The sequence below is a fragment of the Callorhinus ursinus genome, unplaced genomic scaffold (genome assembly GCF_003265705.2).
Source record: "Callorhinus ursinus isolate GAN/ISIS: 27379988/994484 unplaced genomic scaffold, GSC_fseal_2.0 scaffold21, whole genome shotgun sequence".
NCBI classification, from domain to species: domain Eukaryota; kingdom Metazoa; phylum Chordata; class Mammalia; order Carnivora; family Otariidae; genus Callorhinus; species Callorhinus ursinus.
In genome coordinates this window covers 21445794-21467073 of record NW_027397083.1, presented here as the reverse complement: position 1 = coordinate 21467073, position 21280 = coordinate 21445794, and the positions used below count along the sequence as shown (strand labels likewise).

The 21280-nt window shown below is 39.9% G+C and overlaps 1 protein-coding gene across 2 annotated transcripts in view; it reads right to left on the bottom strand.

The window, feature by feature from the left end:
- Positions 1-21280, bottom strand: part of LGR4 (leucine rich repeat containing G protein-coupled receptor 4) — a 105237-nt gene that overhangs the window by 11599 nt on the left and 72358 nt on the right. For both annotated transcript variants that reach the window (XM_025879176.2, XM_073904832.1), the window contains 9 exons: positions 15914-15985; positions 14593-14664; positions 6408-6623; positions 5466-5537; positions 3676-3744; positions 2487-2558; positions 2030-2101; positions 1577-1645; positions 5-76 (listed from right to left, as the gene is read on the bottom strand). In XM_025879176.2, the coding sequence (XP_025734961.1) occupies positions 5-76; positions 1577-1645; positions 2030-2101; positions 2487-2558; positions 3676-3744; positions 5466-5537; positions 6408-6623; positions 14593-14664; positions 15914-15985 (786 nt within the window). The remainder of the gene's footprint in view (positions 1-4; positions 77-1576; positions 1646-2029; positions 2102-2486; positions 2559-3675; positions 3745-5465; positions 5538-6407; positions 6624-14592; positions 14665-15913; positions 15986-21280) is intronic.

Below are 21280 nucleotides of genomic sequence, written 5' to 3'. Positions count from 1 at the left end.
TTACAAAGTCCTAAGCATCTTTTGTTCTTGGCACAAGTTACTGGATATGCTGCTTATCTTTGTGCCTGTCAAGGTCCTGTGGAAAAACAATGTTCATCTAAGAAATGGTTCAAGTTGAGATGGTAAACAAAATGCTATTCTCACATGGAAAAAGAAACAGATATTTGCCCATGAACTAAAGTCTGTGTATCCTACTGCCTACTTACTCCTTAAAGTCAGGCATGTGGGAAAATGGATTAAGCTTCCATTATGGATTTCATTTTCACAGTAAGGCAGAAAAGCTTGTGACACGAGATGTTAATATTGTCCAAACAATGAGGCTGATTTCTCATGTGGACCAACAGAAAAACACTAATCCACAGCCACAGCCTGACTACAATCACCTGCAACACCACCTCATACCCAAAACATGCAAAGCCAACTTAGCATCCTGCCTCCCAAACCTAGCCAACCTAACTCACCATTTTGAAATGTTCTCTTCCTCCCTCCCTTTCCATGTTCCCGTCCGCAGTCAATACGAATTTCTGTGCTCTCCTCCTTTGTGGTGTGTCCAGCATCTGACCCTCTCTTCATTTTTACTGCTATTATGCAGATCACGCACGGAATGATGCAGAGAGGGGTGGAGGAATAGCAGGCCACCCAGAGGAACGCCAGTGGTGTTAAAGGTGTTCATTTAGCAAGGGGATTATTCCCAGGACCTCTTTGTGGTCCTTCCCATCTCTAGTCTCTCTCACCTTCCTCATACCACCTGCTGCCATGTACTAGACACATCCAAACTACCTTAACAGTCAAGTTTAAACTCCTGAGCCCAGTGCTTCCTGATCCCTTTTTCCTGACATCTTGACACATGTGAAAATCATAACATTTATGTGACCTACTCTGGTAAGGCTCCTTGTGGCTGGAGACCCTTAGCCACCTCAGGCTCTTTCTGGCTGTCTGGAGGGCTGAGGTCAGCAAGAGCTTGGATCCATCTGTACCCCATTCACAGACCATCCACTGGGAAGATTTGCCATAACCAAAAGTTCAACGTTTAATGGTTGCCATTTTAAAACTGTGACCCAAATGATTTTCTAAATTTCTCCATATCACACTGCATTCCATTAAACACATGGAATTCTAGCTATATGTGAGCATCTGTATTCCATCCCTGAGGAAATTTTCAGTATTCCCCATTTTACTAAATCCTGCCTTTCTAAATGAAAGCCCCAGCTCTGGGAAACCTGACAGTATTCAATTTTGAAAACATTACACCGCCTCCCTAAAGCTTTCTCCAATACTCTATCTATATCAATTGCCCCACTTCTGAATTCCTAAATCACTGCTTCGCATGTGGCATTTACTTACTGCCTTACATTCTCAGTGAACTTTTCAGATAAAATATCCATATACCAGGCTATCCTCTACCTGAGCTGACTGAATCCAAACCCAATATATATCCATCTCCACGCATGCTATTCACAAAGAGAGATTACAGCAATCAACACAAACCCAGCATCATCGCCAAAAAGCACTGGCACCCTGCCGACAGGCCTGCACGTTATATTTACACTATCCCTCTTCAAAGATCTGCACTTACAGACTCTCCAGATGGACAGTTCCAGTCAGATTGGGGAACTGCTGTACCATGCTTGCACCTCGAATGACTCTTTAAGAAATTGGGAGAGAAAACATAATTTAAAATAAAAAATTTTCATGGATAATATTTTCATTTTATTTTTTGAATACTTTAAAATTACAGTACTACTATACCTAAAAATAAAATCAGTTTCAATTCTTGAATGTACCTGAAACTGTGAAAATTAAGCCAAGTATTCACATAAATAAGAACCATCATAAATCTTCAGAATTGTCCTTTGGACTTTCGCCCAAGGGAAAAAAAGAATAAAAGATTTTTGTCTTCTGGAGCTACAATAATACATTCTAGTTTTCTATTAAAGCAACTGCACAAATATTCAGGTATGTTTTAAAATTTGTATAATACTAAAAAATAAGTAAAAATTTAAAAAAACAAAATTTGTATAATACTTACAAGGAATGCAGATCAGATAAATTGTGAAATGCTGAGTTCCCCACAAAAGACAGAGGATTATCATACAAATGTCTGTAAAAATACCCAAGAAAAGTAAAGTTTTCCTATGTTCACAAGCCGTCCAACACTACATTTACGTTCACAAGTCCATATATCTAAAAGCCTAAATTTCCATTCTTCATCGAGATGTCTGGCATCATACAGACATGCTTTACATGATTCTATATTAAAACAAACCTTCAGGGGTGCCTGGGTGGCTCAGTTGGTTAAGCGACTGCCTTCAGCTCAGGTCATGATCCTAGAGTCTCAGGACTGAGTCCCACATCAGGATCCCTGCTCAGCGGGGAGTCTGTTTCTCCCTCTGACCCTCCCCCAACTTATGCTCTCTCTCATTCTCTCTCTCTCTCTAATAAACAAAAAATCTTAAAAAAAAAAAAGAACCTTCAAAACTACTTACATAGTTCTTAAGAGTGGATTGCCGTCAAATGCTCCGTCAGGGATAACAGAAATAGAATTACTATGAAATAACCTAAAGAGGGAAGAGAAAAATATTTTGAAACACATGTCCCCTTTGAAATAAATTAAAACCTGAATATCTAGCCCTGTTCAGTATTATGTGAAACACAACTGATAACTACATGAAAATTCCAAAAGTGTGAGGAAACTGAAGTTTTAGTTCCATCTCATCCTTTCCAGGACCATTTCCTAATTCTTCTTAAACCCACGGCTTAACCTGGTATCTCTCAAGTCTCTCATACACGCTGAGCGGTTGCTTTGTCAACAAAGAACTTTAGACCATGAGTGAGAATCATAAGGCGTTTTTTAACCTCCATATTCCTCTGTCACCTGCATTTAGTCCTTAAGCAATGCATTTCAGAGTATTTACTGTCAAGGCATGACACACCAGCCCCGTGATGCCATGTACATTCCTATCTCTGCCCTTGACAAAGCCAACATCTCAAATGCTCCCTTAGCCTTTCATTTATTTAAATATTTCCACCCTTTTGGGTGCCTGGGTGGCTCAGCTGGTTAAGTGATCTCAGGGTTGTGAGCCTGGGTGGCCCAGGTCATGATCTCAGGGTTGTGAGATCGAGCCCTGCATCTGGCTCTGCACTGGGCGTGGAGTCTGCCTGAGATTCTCTCTCTCCCTCTGCCCCTCCCCCAATTCATGTGCATGCGTGCTCTCTCTCTCAAATAAATAAAATCTTTACAATAAACACACACACACACATATCTATCCTTTTAACTCCAGTCAAATTCTTTCTCTTTAGCACTACCTTTTCCAATGACCCCAGTTCTCAGTGAGGTCTTTTTCTGGAATGATTCACTTAGCACTTATTTCTACCTAGCAACTGCTCTGTGTCTTACGTGGTCAGCCCCCCCAGTGCCAGTAAGTCTCCAAGCTCCTAACTGGCAAGGACCATATATTATGGCTCTTGTTTCAGCAGTATGGAGCCGAGTACAGAAATCTAGGCTCAAAACTGTCTGCGCTAACATAATCCAGTCTGTATAATCAGATGTGTGTCTGTGTGTGTCTGTGTATTGTGATATATGTAATGGAGCAAAGTTTTCAAATCTCACTGTCAGAACATTAAGTGATGAGTTCGAAGGATACTAAGGCAAAGAGAGAGCAAAACAATACTCACAGCTCTTTTAGGCTAGGAAGGGCTTTAATAGCCTGAGGAAATTCCCCCAAGTTATTATAATTCAAGTCCCTAGGAAAAAAAGGGGGAAACATGTAAGAACACTAAAGAGTACTCACAATTTATAAGGCATTTTGGTACGAATGTATTCCTAAAAAAATCACATCTTCTGGATGGTAATCTCTCCTCACCAACCATAGGGCCATTTAAAACCCTGTGGTTTACCTTACACCTTTTCATAGAATACTGAATAGAAAAAAAGAATCATAATTCATCTATGACTGTTTTAAGTTCATTTTACAAGGTCAAGGAATTCTCAATCACATATTATTCGTGCATTAAATAAACAAGTCATCTGAATGACATTTCTCAGGAAATTCACCATAAAACAGAATTTATGGAATATCCATTTATGAATGACAATAGCCTGTAACCAAGGTTTCTGTTTGGGGTTTGGAGTGACTTCCTGAAATTCTGGCATGAGGGCAGCTGACCTCAGCCCTACTATCAGGTGGATGACCAGAGATAAGTATGAACAAGGGGAAGGACCAGGATGGCTTCCCACAATTATTGTTTTGAAGCAGGTTATAATTTGTTGAAAATGTTACATTAATTAGGAGACAGAAAGGCCACAATGATCTTGATCTGTACTAAAAAGTCTTAATTCTGAGTGTTTAAGTTTTCTTTTATAACCTAAATAGCACGTTGGCATATGATTATCATGGTTGATTTCAGAATGAGAGTAACATAAAATCAAAGGCCCAGCTCTTTAGGTACCTATTTTGTTTTTCTTTTCTACATAGAAAGAAAAATGGCAAATAAAAATTTAGCTGGGAAGAAGAGGTTTCATTTTCATATAATTGGAAGAGTATAGATAGTCTAGTATCAGAAGATCCATCTGGTCTTCTGGTACACTGGTATTTATATACTTAGTAAAGGAGAACTGAGCTGGGAACTATCTTCTTCAAGAGCTTCAACCTTCAAATAGCCATTGATGTTCATTATCCTTTGGTTGTTTAGACAGGAAAGTAGATTAATAAAGAACTAAAAGATTTTAAGTCTTCTCATTAACTGACAACTAACCAGAATAGTCAGTTTAACAAAATACTACAAACCCTGAGCATTCCAATCAAATATTACTAACCCAACTAATTGGGACATTTTCTGAGTTATTTATTATACCACAATAGCAAATACTATAAATCTTCTAATAAAGATCCTACTCTTAATTACACGTAGCTGCACAATGTCTTTGCTCAGTGGTGCAATGCGCAGTTGAAACAGCCAGTATTCCCAAATACTTTAACTAGTATGAATAACAATAATAAGTATCCTAAGCAAAATGGAAAAGTTTATTTCATTTAGCATATAAGAAAGCAGAGAAAATATTTAAACCTAGGGTTAATAATTCAGTAAGGCAAATGAAATCATGGAAAAAAACAAAAAAAGATTTTTTTCCCAGAATTAATTTTATAAGGTTCAATGTTCCAAAACTGTCATACATTTTAACAAAACCAAAATTTTTGAGAAAGTAGACAGACAGCCCGGCAGATTGAGCTGCATTTTACACGTACTTGTGAAAGAAATATCAAGTCTAAACTTGTGCACCATTTTTAGCCATAAACTGAGGTTAGTATTCCTAACTGTGTTATTTGATGGCAAGAATTTAGTCATGTATTTAAGCCAAATAATAGTGAATTGAACTCAAGACCATTATTTTTCCCTTTTCTGCAAGGAAATACAAAATTGCATCAATATCACAACGTAACCATCTGAAATACAAATCAACTTACAAGGTCTCCAGGTTGTCTAGTCCATCGAAACAGTGCTGACCCAAGTTTTTAATTTTATTGTTATGAAGATGCCTATGGAAAAAAGCATTGAAATGACTTTTACATCACCCAACAGCAACTATTATAATGTTTTATGCGTCTAAATTGGCTTTTAAAGGAACCACATAGTTAAACATTTCAGCCTTTGACTAATGAACAACAAATAGCACGTATCTCTTGATCTAGGCTACACAGACTCGGATTCACTGAACATGGAATGCCAATGGAAAAGGAAAGGATCTCTCATGGAAAAATGGTACGCATATTGAAGATTCTTTACTATTTACCCATATCAGAAGAAAAGCTCTGGTGAGCCTTTCACTCTGTGAAGTGACATTTTTGGTGAGCTCCCCCTGTGAGGAAGTGAGGGAACCAGCATGGAGGGAAGCACATCACTTTACACCAGTGAGAGTGAGTAACAGATTTTAAAAGAAATGCCATTTTTTTATGTCCAAGTCTTCAAAGATTAAAACACAAATTATATACTCTTTGAGCAGACAAACTGGTCAAAAAATGAAATATCACTGAAACTTATTTTCTGCGAGCTCCTGAAAATAATGCCCCTTCTTTTAACACTGAATGCATTGCTGGTACACAAGTAAAAGCTGTCCAAGTATTTGCTGAGTGTCCCAATTTCTTCTTATGATTACAAAAGGCCACATATCTTAGAAAGATTCAACAGTGATTGGATGTTAATTTTTTAATTATCCTATCTTGTATTTTAAAAAGTCAGCACATTCAATTTTGTTTAAAAAAAAAAAAAAAAAGGCAACTTCCCCAAACAGGTATCTCTTCGGAAGCATAATCAAAAATGTGGTACTTTCATAATAATTTGTCACACGAAATCTGCTTTTGGCCGCTAATTCACACAAACATACGGTATTTAAAGGGACGGATACTTACAGAACTACCAGGCTTGAAAGATTGGTAAATGCATAGTCAGGGATGCTTGAGATTTTGTTGAGAGCCAAGGTCAGTGCCTGCAGAGTCGGCAGATTGCTGAGGGGATGCACGGGCACCTCCGTCAAGCTGTTGTCATCCAGCCACAGATGTCGTAACTGAGCGAGCCCCTCAAAACTGTCCTCGGGGACTGAGGTAATATGGTTGGCATCCAAACGCCTGACAGAAACAGAAACAACCATGTTCAGGAACGAATTCTAGCAGAATGAGCCAAATCACACACAACTCTCAGTTTTCAAAACAGAAAGGAGTTACCAAAATAACCAGTCATGGCAGTCCTTATGTCTTCAATTTCTCTAGAAAGTCTCATAAACTCTAACAACTTTACTAAGACCATAGTGTGGAAGTCCGTTCGTTCTTTCCCTTCCCACATAACAAAGGGATGAATGCAAATCTCAGTCTCTCAAGAGTCTTTGGCTAAGAGTAACTATAGCAAGACGATTTTCTTTTTTAAAGAAAACTCAGAAAGTTCAAGCTAGAATTTTATGTTTCAGAATCTATTTAAATCAAAAGTACAAAAAAAGAGAAGAAACTAAGCTGAGTAAATAAGCTACTGTCCTTAAAATTTTACATCACAACTAATATCTGATATTAAATTTAACCGCTATTTTGACTTGGAACTGAGGGGAAAAAATAAGGAAATATTTACCCCCAAAAAATGTTTACAGCAAGAGATTATTAACAATCATTATTACACCACCAGCCAAGTTAAAACTATAGGTGTCATGTACTGGTCAAATAACCCTCTCCTCTTCTCTTAGCACCAAGTTCAAAATTAACAGTTACTAAGAAAAGACAAACTGTCTACAGGAAAAATTAAACAGCTACTCTGGTCAATGTTATTGTGGCCTTAGGGTTTCTTTAAATTTTTCCCAAAATTCTGAAATTAAAGACACCTTGCTAATAGGATTACTCACACTTAAAATTAAATTCCCATCTAAAAATCTGGAAAATAATGTCCTAAGTATTATTATCAGTGTAATTGGGCATAATCGTTGGAATAATCCCTTTTTGACACAAAGACAACCTGATATTAATATGATGAAGGCCAGGCAAATCACAACTGTCTTCATGAATCCCTTGATGATATAACTTCACTACTTAAATTCATACCTTCCAGGTGTGGACTTCTTTGGTGAAAATCAGGGAACACAAAAAATGTGAAAAGTCAAAATGACAGCATATTTTTAAAGACATGGATTTTGGCAGCTGTTGAGTTCAGGAATTTCTGACTTTTAGAGGGGTGCCTATGCCTTCTGTTGCCTTACGCTGCTCCAACTTCAGGCCTGCCATAATTGCCCCTTTCCCCTCCAGGCAAATGCTGAGCCCTGCACCCAACCACTTGCTCCAGCCTCAGATTAGCAGGGGTTAAAGACCCTTGGTCCTGGTGAGAATCTGATGGTAGCTTCTTTTTGATAAAGTCAAGATAAGCACTAAAGAGGACAGCACAGGGAACTGAGCAGCTAACTTAAGAATTCATTTAGGAACAGACATTTTTAGGCTGTTTATTCCTTAGACTCTCTAGCACTCATCCCTGAGAAGAGACAAGCATCCTTTATATACAGACTGGCAAAGTCCTGGCTGTGGAGCTGCTTAGGAGATTTGCTTTAATGTGTGGGTATTATTCTTTCTCTCTCCCTCCTCTCTCTCTCTCTCTCTCTCTCTCTCTCTCTCACACACACACACACACACACACACACACGCATACACAATCTTGACGAACTCCCACTCAGGGAAAGAGAGACACTGGACATATAATCAACCATATAATGTAACTAAATATTTAGTGCAATTAAATTCTACTTGTAGTTGATTTAATTATCTGCAATTCATTCAACACATCTAAACTGAGCATCTTGTTAGGCACAAAAGATAAAAATGATGAACACATACATGTGGCCTATCCTCATGAGACTGACATTCTAAAGGAGAATGACCCACAATACAATACACTTTAAAAGTGATTAACACATTAACTTAAGAAGTGCTATGAAATAAATAAACAGGGTCATGAGATAAAGACTAACAGGAACTAAGGGAAGGGTAGCTACTTAAAATGCACTGGTCAGGGGGCGCCTGGGTGGCTCAGTTGGTTAAGCGACTGCCTTCGGCTCGGGTCATGATCCCGGAGTCCCGGGATCGAGTCCCGCATCGGGCTCCCTGCTCAGCGAGGAGCCTGCTTCTCCCTCTGACCCTCCCCCCTCTCATGTACTCTCTCTCTCTCATTCTCGCTCTCTCAAATAAATAAATAAATCTTTAAAAAAAAAAAAAAATGCACTGGTCAGGAAAAGCACCTCTAAAAAGGTGCTATTCAAACTGAAATCCAGAGGGCAGAGATTCAGCAGAAACCAGTGCGGTGTGGTCCCAGCAACTCCCAGAAGATCAGTGATCAGGACACAAGTGGAAGGTGTGGAGGGTCCAGGGAGACATAGGGGATGCAAACAGGGACCAAGTTATATAGACCTGGTAGTCCAGGCAAGGGGTTTGGATTGTACCTTAATTGTACAAACTGAAGTCCCTTTCCAGTTTCTCAGCATTAGAGCAGTTCAAAAGTTTAAATTGCTTATGTTATCTTATTGATGATAATGTGCATTCATATTCAACAAAATAATGAGCAAGGCTCGCCCACATATGCACACAACACTCTACTGAAATTAAGCCCTCTCTATAAAAGCGTTTCATTAAGATGTGGTAAAATACTATAAAGATAGCTATCTGTACCTTTTAAGCATAATTTCAGTATTATATACACCACTTATGCTCCTGCAGAATTCTGTACCATGTACTCATAGAAAAGAGATGGCCTTTGATTAGGGCAAGATATCCAGGCAAGTTTTGAGCTAAGATAGTAATGAAACTATCTTCTTTTTTTTTTTTAAAGATTTTATTTATTTATTTGACAGAGAGAGACACAGCGAGAGAGGGAACACAAACGGGGGAGTGGGAGAGGGAGAAGCAGGCTCCTTGCAGAGCAGGGAGCCAATGTGGGACTCGATCCCAGGACCCCGGGATCATGACCCGAGCCGAAGGCAGTTGCTTAACCGACTGAGCCACTCAGGTGCCCAGTGAAACTACCTTCTGTGCAAAATAGTAACACAACAATAAACACACGATTTCCCCTGTGCTAAAAACTTCCCCAAATTGTAAAGTCACCCATAAGTAAGAGATCAAAAGGAAGAACTCTGGAAAAATGAGACACTTAAATAAGAAGCTAAATGAGGCAAAGGATTTGTGGTGACTCAGTGGTTAATCTTTACACCTCAATTCACATGCGGATGTTAGGGGCACACTCATAAATGTAAAGAGTTTGCCCCTACACCAAGATGAATGTTTCACAGAGAAACTGTCTTAGAATTACGGCTTTGTACCAATAACCTACACATTTAATATTCATCCTAACTAAGAGACCAAGAAAATACTATCACTGGTTCAGTAGATGCAGGAAAAGCATCAGATATCTCACATGTGGATAGATAACGTGGGCTTGTTTAATGTAATCTACCCTTGAAACGCCATCTGGCAAGAAAGAACTATTACTTTAAGTGTACTTTAGTTGTTAAAGGGTTAACATTGTATTAACTGAATTCCCTTACTATTTTTGTCTTTAAAATGTGCTTCTCTTCCCTATTCTCAAAAGCCTGTTTTATATCTTACTGAGACTCGATACTTTTTTCCTTGCCCTAAATGAAATTACAATAACAAATAATCCCATATGCAGATTTCACTGATGAATGTCTGTTATCAACATCTATTCTGTGTAATCAAAGCTTTCCCTTTTTCTCTCTACTTCTAACTTACCAGTAATGTATATATAATAATATTATATTTTGTTACCAGTTTCAAGTATAAATTGTTAAGATAATACATTATTGTGGAAAACCTAGGAAATTTAGTCTTTGAAATCATCCTTTACCATTCAATAGAAGTGTGATCCAATTTAAGGGGAAAAGAATCCAGTGGAGCAAATCCTGACATGTCATTTTAATAGCCTGTTCAGATAATGCTTTAGCCATTTTCGTGGCTTTGTGGAAGGCTGTTGCACTACCTTTGTACTAACATTGACAATTCACTTTCAGGTTTTATAGTCATCCTCACACCCTCGGCATCAAACCACTTCTGGTCAATTTCAACCCCAAACGAACTTTGCTCCTTATAAGCACTACAGAACCACAAGGAAATCTTTCTTCTAACTCGGGTCTGAAGATCAGATTTGCAAACTGAACAAGTGCCGATAAGACTGTTTTACACGGGGACAGAATTTCAATTGTATCTAACTTGACTGCTACACCCACTATGCTAACAAACCCATGTACATTTCCTTTTTAAGTAAAACAGGCCTGACACTTAGCTCCTTGTATTTCTGATGCAGATAAAAACATCCCAATGCCCTTTTTAAAAAAAAATGGTTTGCTTTGACTCCTCTCCACCCCCACCCCCATCCCAATTTTGGAGATAATTTAAACTATGCAATTCGCTCCATGAATGATGAGCACAACATCCTTTTTTTAAAATATTATTTAAGAGGGAGAAACCTACCGTGAAAAACACTTTAAATCATCTAAATTATCAATAAATGTCATGTGGACGTTAATGTGCTTATTGACCACAATCTATTTGTATGTGTTCTTAGTAGTTTTTCTGTTCTAAAACCCAAAAGATTTTAGCTTTGTCTTTTTCAACCTTCCAACTAGATAAAAGGACTGAATATTTTGATCATTTTAGTGTTGGGAAATGAAAACAATTCTGTATGAAGTTCTTGAAGTAAAATGAATTCTGAAGAAGCACAAGAAAATGACTATTTAAAATATCTAATGAATTTGGCTCTGAGGGAGGTAAAAGGACTCCCTCTCTGTACATCTGTCCAAGGTCAGAAATGGTGTAGAGGTGACACAGTCACATGTCTATGAAGGAACTCATTCCAGTTGATACACTGGAGTCTACTCACTCTACTCAAGTAGTTACGGCAAATAATGAATCCTATGTTCCACAACTTGGCCTTGTGGCAAAAGTAGCTATTTAATATATTTCTACCTTAAATTAAACTTCTATTTAAACTAGAAATTAGGGGCTTCTGGGTGGCTCAGTCAGTTAAGCGTCTGCCTTTGGCTCAGGTCATGATCCCAGAGTCCCAGGATCGAGCCCTGCATCTGGCTCCCCGCTCAGCGGAGAGCCTGCTTCTCCCTCTGCCCCTCACCCTGCTCGTTGCTGTCTCTCTCTCTTACTCTCTCTTTCTCTCAAATAAATAAATCTTTAAAAAAATAAAAATTAAAGTTAAAAAATAATTAGAAATTAAATGGTGAATGCGTCGGATACTCCTTTTTTATGACCTTAGATACATTTTAAAGTTTAACCTTTACAGTGTATAATATGCTTTATAGTACGTATTTTTTTAAAGATTTATTTATTTGAGAGAGAATGAGAGCGTGCGCAAGCAGGGGCAGAGGGAGAGGGAGAGAATCTCCAGCAACCTCCACGCTGAGCACAGAGCGTGACATGGGGCTTGATCTCACGACCCCGAGATCATGACCTGAGCCTAAATCAAGAGTCAGACGCCCAATCAACTGAGCCACCCAGGCACCCCTTTATTAGTATATGTTTTATTTTCACATTAACTAGGAGATTATCTAATCTAAATGAAAAGGTAATCTTTTCCAGTGATGTGGTTTGGGTGCAGTTAAAAATGGTTTTATAGGGGCACCTAGGTGGCTCAGTTGGTTAAGCATCTGCCTTCAGCTCAGGTCATGATCTCAGGGTCCTGGGATCGAGTCCCACATCGGGCTCCCTGCTCATCAGGGAGCCTGCTTTTGAGTCCCACATCAGGCTCCCTGCTCAGCGGGGAGCCTGCTTCTCCCTCTGCCACTCCCCCTGCTTGTGCTCTGTCAAATAAATAAATAAAATCTTTAAAAAAATGGTTTTAGGGGTGCCTCGGTGGCTCAGTCATTAGGCGTCTGCCTTCGGCTCAGGTCATGGTCCCAGGGTCCTGGGATCAAGCCCCGCATTGGGCTCCATTGGAAGCCTGCTTCTCCCTCTCCCACTCCCTCTGCATGTGTTCCCTCTCTCACTCTCTCTCTGTCAAATAAATAAATAAAACCTTTTTAAAAAATGGTTTTACATCAGCAAGCAGAGACAAGCAGTTCAATCATTTTCAATCAAGTCTTCTACTATAGGCGTGTCCTACAAACGCATACATTTAAAGTTATTTCAAAGGGCAACAACAACAACAAAAAAACGTATGGGACAGATTAGATTACACAACTACATGATATAGTTAAAACCTAATTTTGTAATCCAGAACAGGTACATGTGCTAACTATTACAAGTTTTTATTCAGAGTGATTCTCAAAACTTCCATGCACATGAGAATTTCCTGGGGCAATTTTTAAAAATATAGCTTGCTAGATCTTCCCTTTAAAGAGAAAATACCATTACTTCTAGGATATGGCCTACGGGTCTGCATTGCAGGTGGTCAAAGTGCCACAATTTCACAAACTACACCTTCCTCCCACTGTATTTGGAATTAGAACATGAGCCGAAACAATGTACATTGGTATTTGTTATTCTAGTAGAATGACAAACTAACCAAGTTCCTTGTTTTAATGAATCCTTTTTTCATTACTTTCAAACATTCCCATCACCTAGTTATGTAAATTGGGTAAACTAAAAATCGAAAGAAAGCACTGATAAAATATATCATTATTACTATTGACAGATTCCACAAATGTTTCTTGAACACCTACTACAAGTCAGATATTGTTACAAGTGCTTTTCATGCATTCAAGTATATGACAAGTAATGAGCATACTACTGTATGGAGAATTTTAAATAACTTGCATAACTTCACACAGCTAGTAAGTGGCAAAGTGGGGATCCCAAACCAGACAAGCCTGATAAAAACGCTAACAGTGTTTCTTAATCTTGGCAAAAAGCAAATTGCAATAATCACATGCATCAGTTCAGTGCTTCTTACTCTTTTTCCAGAAGATGCCCCTTGAGACAGAGGAACTGGATCTTCCAGTCCCAAAGATGAGAAAAACTAAAGTTGTAGTCCTAACAGCACTAGTTTATAACATTCATTCTAGTCATTAACAAATATGTTTATTTAATATAAAAATTGGTTGTTTCTTCAAAATCTTCCATGGATTTTTCATGGCCCCGGTGATACCATTGGCGGGTACTTACCTAATCCACCCGCCGGAGGGGGAAGGGAGGTATGGGTTTGTGTATCAAAACAGTGGAAGCAGTGACCACTGTCCTCCAGGTTCATACACACACACACACACACACACACGGGAAAGAATGCAAAAAAGGACAAAGTGAAGTGATATATGAAAAACTTTTGGGGCGCTTGGGTGGCTCAGTTGGTTGAGCATCTGACTCTTGATTTCGGCTCAGGTCATGATCTCCAGGTTGTGAGACGGAGTCTCTTGCAGGGCTCTAGGCTCAGTGGAGAGTCTGCTTGGGCTTCTCTCTCTCCCTCTGCCTCTGCCCCTCCCCCTACTCACTCTCACTAGCTCGCCCTCTCTTCCTAAAATAAATAAGTCTTAAAAAAAAAAAAAAACAGCTTTTGAAATTAATGAAAACCAAGCATCTGAACATGGTAAAAACCAAGAATTGAAATCTTGAACACTCCACATAAAACCAAACTCTCCTCAAAAGGAAAAATTTGGGAAGAAGGCAATACAAGAGACTAAGTTACCAACCCCATTGTGAGTTCAGGGTCCACAGATGAAGAATTATAATCAATTTGTTCTGATTATCATTACCGCCTAAAAGAGAAACCTCTCTGTAACTGGGACCATCATGGCACAAGACACTAGAACTTCTGTACACACATAACTGATTCTAAAGAGGTGAAGATCACCTGCCATATAAAAGCTCCTGGAATTATACCTAGCCGTGTATGCTTGTGACTTTTCTCCCAGCATCTGAGACAAGAGAGGGAGTAAACTGAACCACCTCCTTCTCTCTCACCGAAGGGCATTTTGATAACAGCACCTGGCCATCTCCAATTTATCCCAGATGAGAGATTAAATCTCCCCTTTTCCTGGGATTCCAGTTCTTTACACTTTTAGCAGCCAGAGTGGTCTACTAATGATTCAAGAATACAGAAAACCAAAAAGCTACTTACAAAGACTGCAAAGCACTCAGTCCTCGAATGGCTTCACTGGGTACTGTTTTCAACTGATTGTTTTGCAGGGTTCTGGAAGGAAATTTTTGGTTAGTGAATAACAAGCACTTGTTACTATTTTTTCTTAGAAGAATTCAGAGCCATTTCTATCCAAAAAATATTTCCAATGGCAGAAAAGGGGGAGAGATCAAGGTGGAGAGCACCCAAGGAAAGAAAACTGCAAAAAAGCAAGGAGCATTTGCTATAAATCCAGAAATGAAACCTAAGCTGCTATCCCTAAGCCATCTCGTCACACAGACCTCCTGGCAATACACATTTCCAGGGGTGTTTCACTCTCAGGAATTAAGGCACCCTAATTAATGTTCATCACCCTAGGGACTGTTAATGTTAATTAGGAAGCACAGCAAGTTAACTGAGAGGTATAACAAGCAAACCTGTTGGAATCCCTAGTGCCTTTTCAAATTGGAATAAAGCAGAGCCTAGAAATATGGGCATTAGGTCAAGGCAATTCTTCCAAGAAGACAGCAGACCCTGGGCTCTTACGGAGCACGGACATGCCCTCAGTGAATGGAGGGCCAGAGCAGAAAAGGAGCTGTAGAAGAGAGGCATAGATCAATACTAAAAATGAAATCTTTATTATTTTTGCCTGAAGCCATTTCTAGTCATATTAATAAAATGACTTCTCGACATGAATCATAACCACAGAATGAAGTGGTAAAAGCCACGTAGAACTCCCTGAACCAGAGAAGTCTGGTGACTTGCAGAGGGTTACCCAGCAAAGTACTGGCAGAAATGGGGCTGGCAGTCAGTTTACCTGTTCCCTAATCTGCCATAGTCCAAACCCCTAAACCACTGCCAGGAATTTACTTCCTGGTCCCCCACAGATTCTGTAAATTATAGGCATCTTAATTCCTTTTAGCTTTAAAATGATATTAACATTTTGAGCTTTTGTAAGCCTTTTTTCCCCTTTAGGGTCAGCTAATTCAAAGTTTTTACGGCTATACAATAAGTAGAAACAAAACTCTACCAATAAAGCTTAAATATGATTTTGATTCAATCCATTAGCCCGACAAAAAGCCTAATACATTCAACTGTAATGCACTGAAGGTCAGAACACCTATTATTTAGAGTTTTAACTTTTGTTATCTAGACCCAAGGTTGCCTAAATCAACCCTCGCCTCCCACACTACCCATTGGCCACTCCTTAAATCTTTTTAATCCTGAACTAAAAGAAACTGTGCTTACCCTAGCTCCAAGCATGTTGACTATGCAAAAAGAAAATACACAGCCAGCTGTGAAACTCTAAAATTGCATTACTTACAGAACTTTGAGTTCTTTCAACCCAGACAAGGCCTTTGGGTGGATAAAAGAAAGGTCGTTGCCAGCCAATCGTCTAGGGGGGAAAAAGTAGCAAGAAGAAAAAAAAAAAAGGTAATTTAGGCTCTTAAAAATTCAGAACTCACAATAAACTAATCTGTGATTAAGGCTCTATGTTAAACATTTCTCAAGTCTATCTGACATTAAACATGGACTTAAACCTTTGCTAAAGCGATCCCAAGATTCTTCCAATGAGATAAATGTCTCTAGAATTTTTTTTTAAACTCCCAATACAATAATTCAAACAGGCACATTTTTATTCTGGTGAGGTCAAGCAAGCCAAAACACATTAAACCAAATTAAGTTTGCTATTCATGGTCACTCTCTGCAGCTTGCAGTGTTTTCCAAGTGCCTCATAAATACAGACCACTGGTCAGCAGGCAGGAGTGTTTATACCGATCAGAGCAAACCAGTCTGTTAAGGAGGAATGCCTTCTGGAGGCAAGTCAGCCTGTTATCTCTCCATTACCAAGGGCGGCATTTTCTGTGCAAAAGGGAAGCAAAAAGTGAAAGTCACTGTAAGCATAATTTTCCAAGCAAAGGCATGTGTGTGTATATACACACACATACATACACATGTGTATATATATGCATACACACACACACATACATACAAACAGGTGAACTGAAGGAAGGTTTCCAAGCACTGACTTAGAAATGACAGTTGTGTGCCCATATGTTAAGCACAGGACTGTCCCAGTTTCCTGGTTTCACGAGGGGTACTCTCTCAAGCAACAAGATTTTTTATCTGTAATTTTTTTTTAATGCTCTCTCCCTCCTTGTTTCTTAGGATCACACAGTCATCAAGTCATATTAATTCCTCCTTTAAAGGTTCTTTTTTCATTCCTTTCTCTTCTCTCTGCAAGTACCCTGCACCCCGGAGCCTTATTCATCAATTCACTAATTCACTAAAAAGTTTCATTCATTCATGAACAAATAGGAGTGTCTACTAAGCGCCAGGCATAGCACATCTCTTCTTACACTTCCGCCCCCATCCCACTTTCCAATACGCTCCTCTTATACACCCTGATTTTAGGGACACAAGGAAAGCTCCTTCATTTGAAGTCACTGAGGTCTGAAACTCTACCATTCAGATGCATTATTTTCTCTGGAACTCTTTGTCCCAGTTAAAATGCAAATAGCCCTGGAAAGGACAATATAGGATCCTTACCTAGCATTAACACAGAAATGTGCCCTGAAGGTGTGTATGGGCAGGGCGGGGCGGGGGGATGCGGGATGCGGGTGGAGAACCAGAGGACTCAGAAACCAAGAATGAGTATATAGAATTATTTCTTCAGTAGCAAGGATCACAACACTGACTTCTCAGGCAACACCACAGGTGTAACACAGGGTTTATGCCCCTAAATGAAATTCCTCCTAAAAAGCCTCTCACCACACACTTTGATCTCACAAGGCACCCTAGCACCTTTCAAGCCTTCCCAAAATCCAGCCTCAAAATAGCTTACTTTGTACCACTAGTCTCTTGGCCTTTTACCTCCTAGGGTTCACCATATGTAAAATGAGGGATTGGAAAAGACAGTTTTAATACCTCCTGAGGGTTAAAAATATTTAAAACTATTTCTCCTTAGCAATCCTCTAGGTTCTAGACTAGTCAGTGTCACCGCTTGTCTTTAAATGCTTCACCTCACAACCTCACCTTCGCTCCTTGAATACTCAACTCCAGTGTTACTTCCATGAAGACTTCAGTTCTCATGAACATGCCTCATGTGTAAATTCCTAGAACTCGTAATTAAACACAAGCTACATTCTATTAGTTGTTTCTTGCACATTAGTCTTGTAGGTCAAGTACAAACAGTGCCCAGAACAGGGCATGCATCTCACACTTCTGTTATTACCCACCAACGTGTCAACTCATTAGTCAGAAACTTATTTCTCAGAATTTCCCCCTCAAAAATGCCCGCCATTCCAATGCCATAGCATCCCACAGTCTACCTTAGTGCAGGCTTGGTGCAAGCTCTCTCAGGGGACTTTCTATGCCAGATTCACTAAGATTCAGTTGATAATGCTGACAGCTGAAATGGGAGTGTTTAAAAGATCACATTTTAAAAAATCAAATTGTTAAAAAAAAAAAAATCGAATTCCACCAAAAGGGGCAATAGCCTTCTCCCCTCCAGGGCTGCAAGTAATCAGGTGACTATGACTGTTCTTCCAAGTTATCTGAAAGATGTGCCTTAAAGTCTGGGGTGCCTGGCTGGTTCAGTCGGTAGAGCATGTGATTCTTGATCTCTGGGTTATAAGTTCTAGGCCCGTGATGGGTGTAGAGATTACTCAAAAATAAAATCTTAAAAAAGCGGGAGGTACCTGGCTGGCTCAGTTGGAAGGGCAAACAACTCTTGATCTCAGGGTTGTAAGTTTGAGCCCCACATTGGACGTAGAGATTACTTAAAATCTTTTAAAAAAGAAGGATTAAAAAAAAAAAGCTCAGGTCTACTAAAAGACAAACACTATAAACAGACTGAAATTGTTGTAGGATTTTTTTTTTTTTAATTTATTTATTTGTCAGAGAGAGAGAGAGAGAGCACAAGCAGGGGGAGTGGCAGGCAGAGGGAGAAGCAGACTCCCCGCTAAGCACGAAGCCCGATGTGGAGCTCGATCCCAGGACCCTGCGATCATGACCTGAGCCGAAGGCAGACGCTTAACCGACTGAGCCACCCAGGCATCCCTTGTTGTAGGATTCTTAATTTTTTGTCTCTAATATTAGTTTTTAATGTCCCCATATCTATGGGCTTTCCTTGAGGAGTTCAATTTATTATACTAGGGCTCATGAAAGAAGAGTATTTTATAAAATAACAAAGGAAATGGCAAAATGCAGAGCGCCTGATTACCTATACTTGTCAACAGAAGAGAGTGTTTAACCACATTAGCCAAGATATTTGCTGCCTTTTCCCAAATCTCTGCCCCCTTTATAAGCCAAGGGAAAACTAAAGTAACCTAACTTCAAAAAGTATCCTCTCTTTCTCTACTACCTATTGTTCACAGAAATAACCAAATGAGCTCTCAGCATGCAATTTCTCCTGAAATACAAGCCCACTATCTGGAGAAATAAACACGTGGAGGATGCAGCAGATGGTGATAATGCAGAGTAAGAAGGCACACTATCGTACACTACTACAATTATTTCGTTTCTTACTAGAATAAACATATCACGTGGAGCCTTTAGGAATGCATCAACCCATGCTTCCCAAGCTGCTGTGTTCATGACTAATAAACACAACAGCTTGGAAAAGGCTCTACAGATCCAGCAATCGCATGACCTAAAGTCTCATCCCATTTTGCTTCCTACATGAGTCTGTATTTCTTATTGGAGATGCTGGGGATGCTTCACATCCAAAACCTCAGATCTGGAAGAGAGCAAAGTGAATAAGTAACAGGGTCAGGGACAAAGTTCCAAAAACTCTGAAAGAAAAGAAACCTATGTAATGAGCTCACAGTAGTTGCAGGCACCGAGATACATGGTTTACAGACATTCTTCCATTTTAATCATCTCGTTGCTACGGCCCCGCTTCTCTGAGTCCCTGAGAGGCTGTGTGGCATAAGGCACACCGAAGGGAAATGGAGGAGCCAGCATTCCAGTTCTTGCCTGGCTAGCTTCAATGCTTATTCACGTCAATGCCTCTGGTGTGTCACCAAGAGGTTGGGAAATAATTCCCAGAGAGGTGGAACAGAGTGGACTTGGGCAATAGCCTTGTTTTGAGTATCAACAGCTCCCCCCCAGTAGACTGGAGCTCACAAGCCGGGACGATAGCATTAGGAGCTCAGAACTGCTCCTAATAATCAGGTGCCCCTAAAAGAGTGGGGAAAGCTTCCTGTTTATGGAGGAATTTCCAACAGACCAACAGTGCCATCCTTCCCACAGCAATGGGAAAGGGGGTAAGGATGGGATCCCTGAGTGCTCCCAGGGTGAGGGCAAGCCCTAAACTCACTGGGACTTTACTTAGGACATAGAGTATTCTTGGTTGTGCTTCTTTTAATGCATCTCTCATGGAAAAGAGGTGGCTGGTCCTGAGGAAGGGTCCCCAATTGTCCTCTACTAGCAAAGACCAGCCACTTCCAATTCTATACCTGGGTTTGTCTGTGCTAGACCCAACAGTTTTCTCAAAGTCTCACATCATGAGGATGTACTGGCTGGCCCCAGAAAACCTTTTTATTTTGCTAAATGAGGATATATAGATATCTACTATTACTATTCTTCCAATGGCTGTGAAGACCTAAGGGGGAAATAATCATTAGTGTAAGAACAGAAAGGTGAACATGGTATAATTTTCTGTGTGCTAAGGGTACAGGGTCCCAGGCATCACTTCTTTCTCATCTATACCCTGTAGCTCCTGTCTCCAAAGACCAAGAGCCTCCTTGCAAGGTTTCAACCCATTCACTCTTTTGCTCTTCCTGCTGTCACCTGAGCTTAAGCCCTCAATTCCCCTCCACCTTCCACTGGCTTACTGCCATGAACCTCCACAAGACTCCTGCCTCAACCACCTAATTGTAATACTGTAAGAGCTAAATCTTAAAAAAGCACAACTCTGAGCATTTTCCCAAAGGCTTTTTTCCCCTGCTGACTTAGCTGGAACTTCACTACGGATCCTCTCTTCCTTTCTTAGCTGATTCTGCAACGTTCCCTGTGTCCTACAGTTTAGCACACCGTGCTTTTCCACCTCTGACTCTTTGCTCATAACACTTCCTTCACCTGAAATACCCTGACTCCAGTCTCTGCCAAGTGAAACATTACTCATCATTATTGTCCAAGTTGGATACTACCACAAACATGAAACCATCATGGTATCAGCTTCCTTTGATTCCACTGGTACTTAGACAAAGCTCTCATCAGGCACATCTTCTTTTGCCTCTAGTTACTACAAACTTGTCACATCTCCTTAAGTTGTATGATATGTCCCTTATGGGCAGAGACCAAGTCATATTCATTTTGTATTTTCTCGCATGGGACCTTACGTATAGCAGACACTTGGTATTTGCTGTAATGCCTCAGCGAAGCCCTGGTAGGAGTCTGGATTTGACTGCTACTAAAAGAGTGGGGAAAGCTTCCTGTTTATCTTCTCTTTTCTGCATGTTTTCTCCTCTTGTTTCATTTCTGCTCCCCTACTGCCCTTCACTCTCCTGACAAGAAAGAACTACTTGGCTAGATCTTAAAGAGCTATGGCAACAATTTTCTTTCTTAACATCTGCCGGGAGTACATTTTCTTAGGGAAGGGTAGGGGGTGGACCTTAAACACGGGAACACCAATCCACTGGTCAACAGTATTATCTCAACACACTCTGGGTTGTGCACATGATCA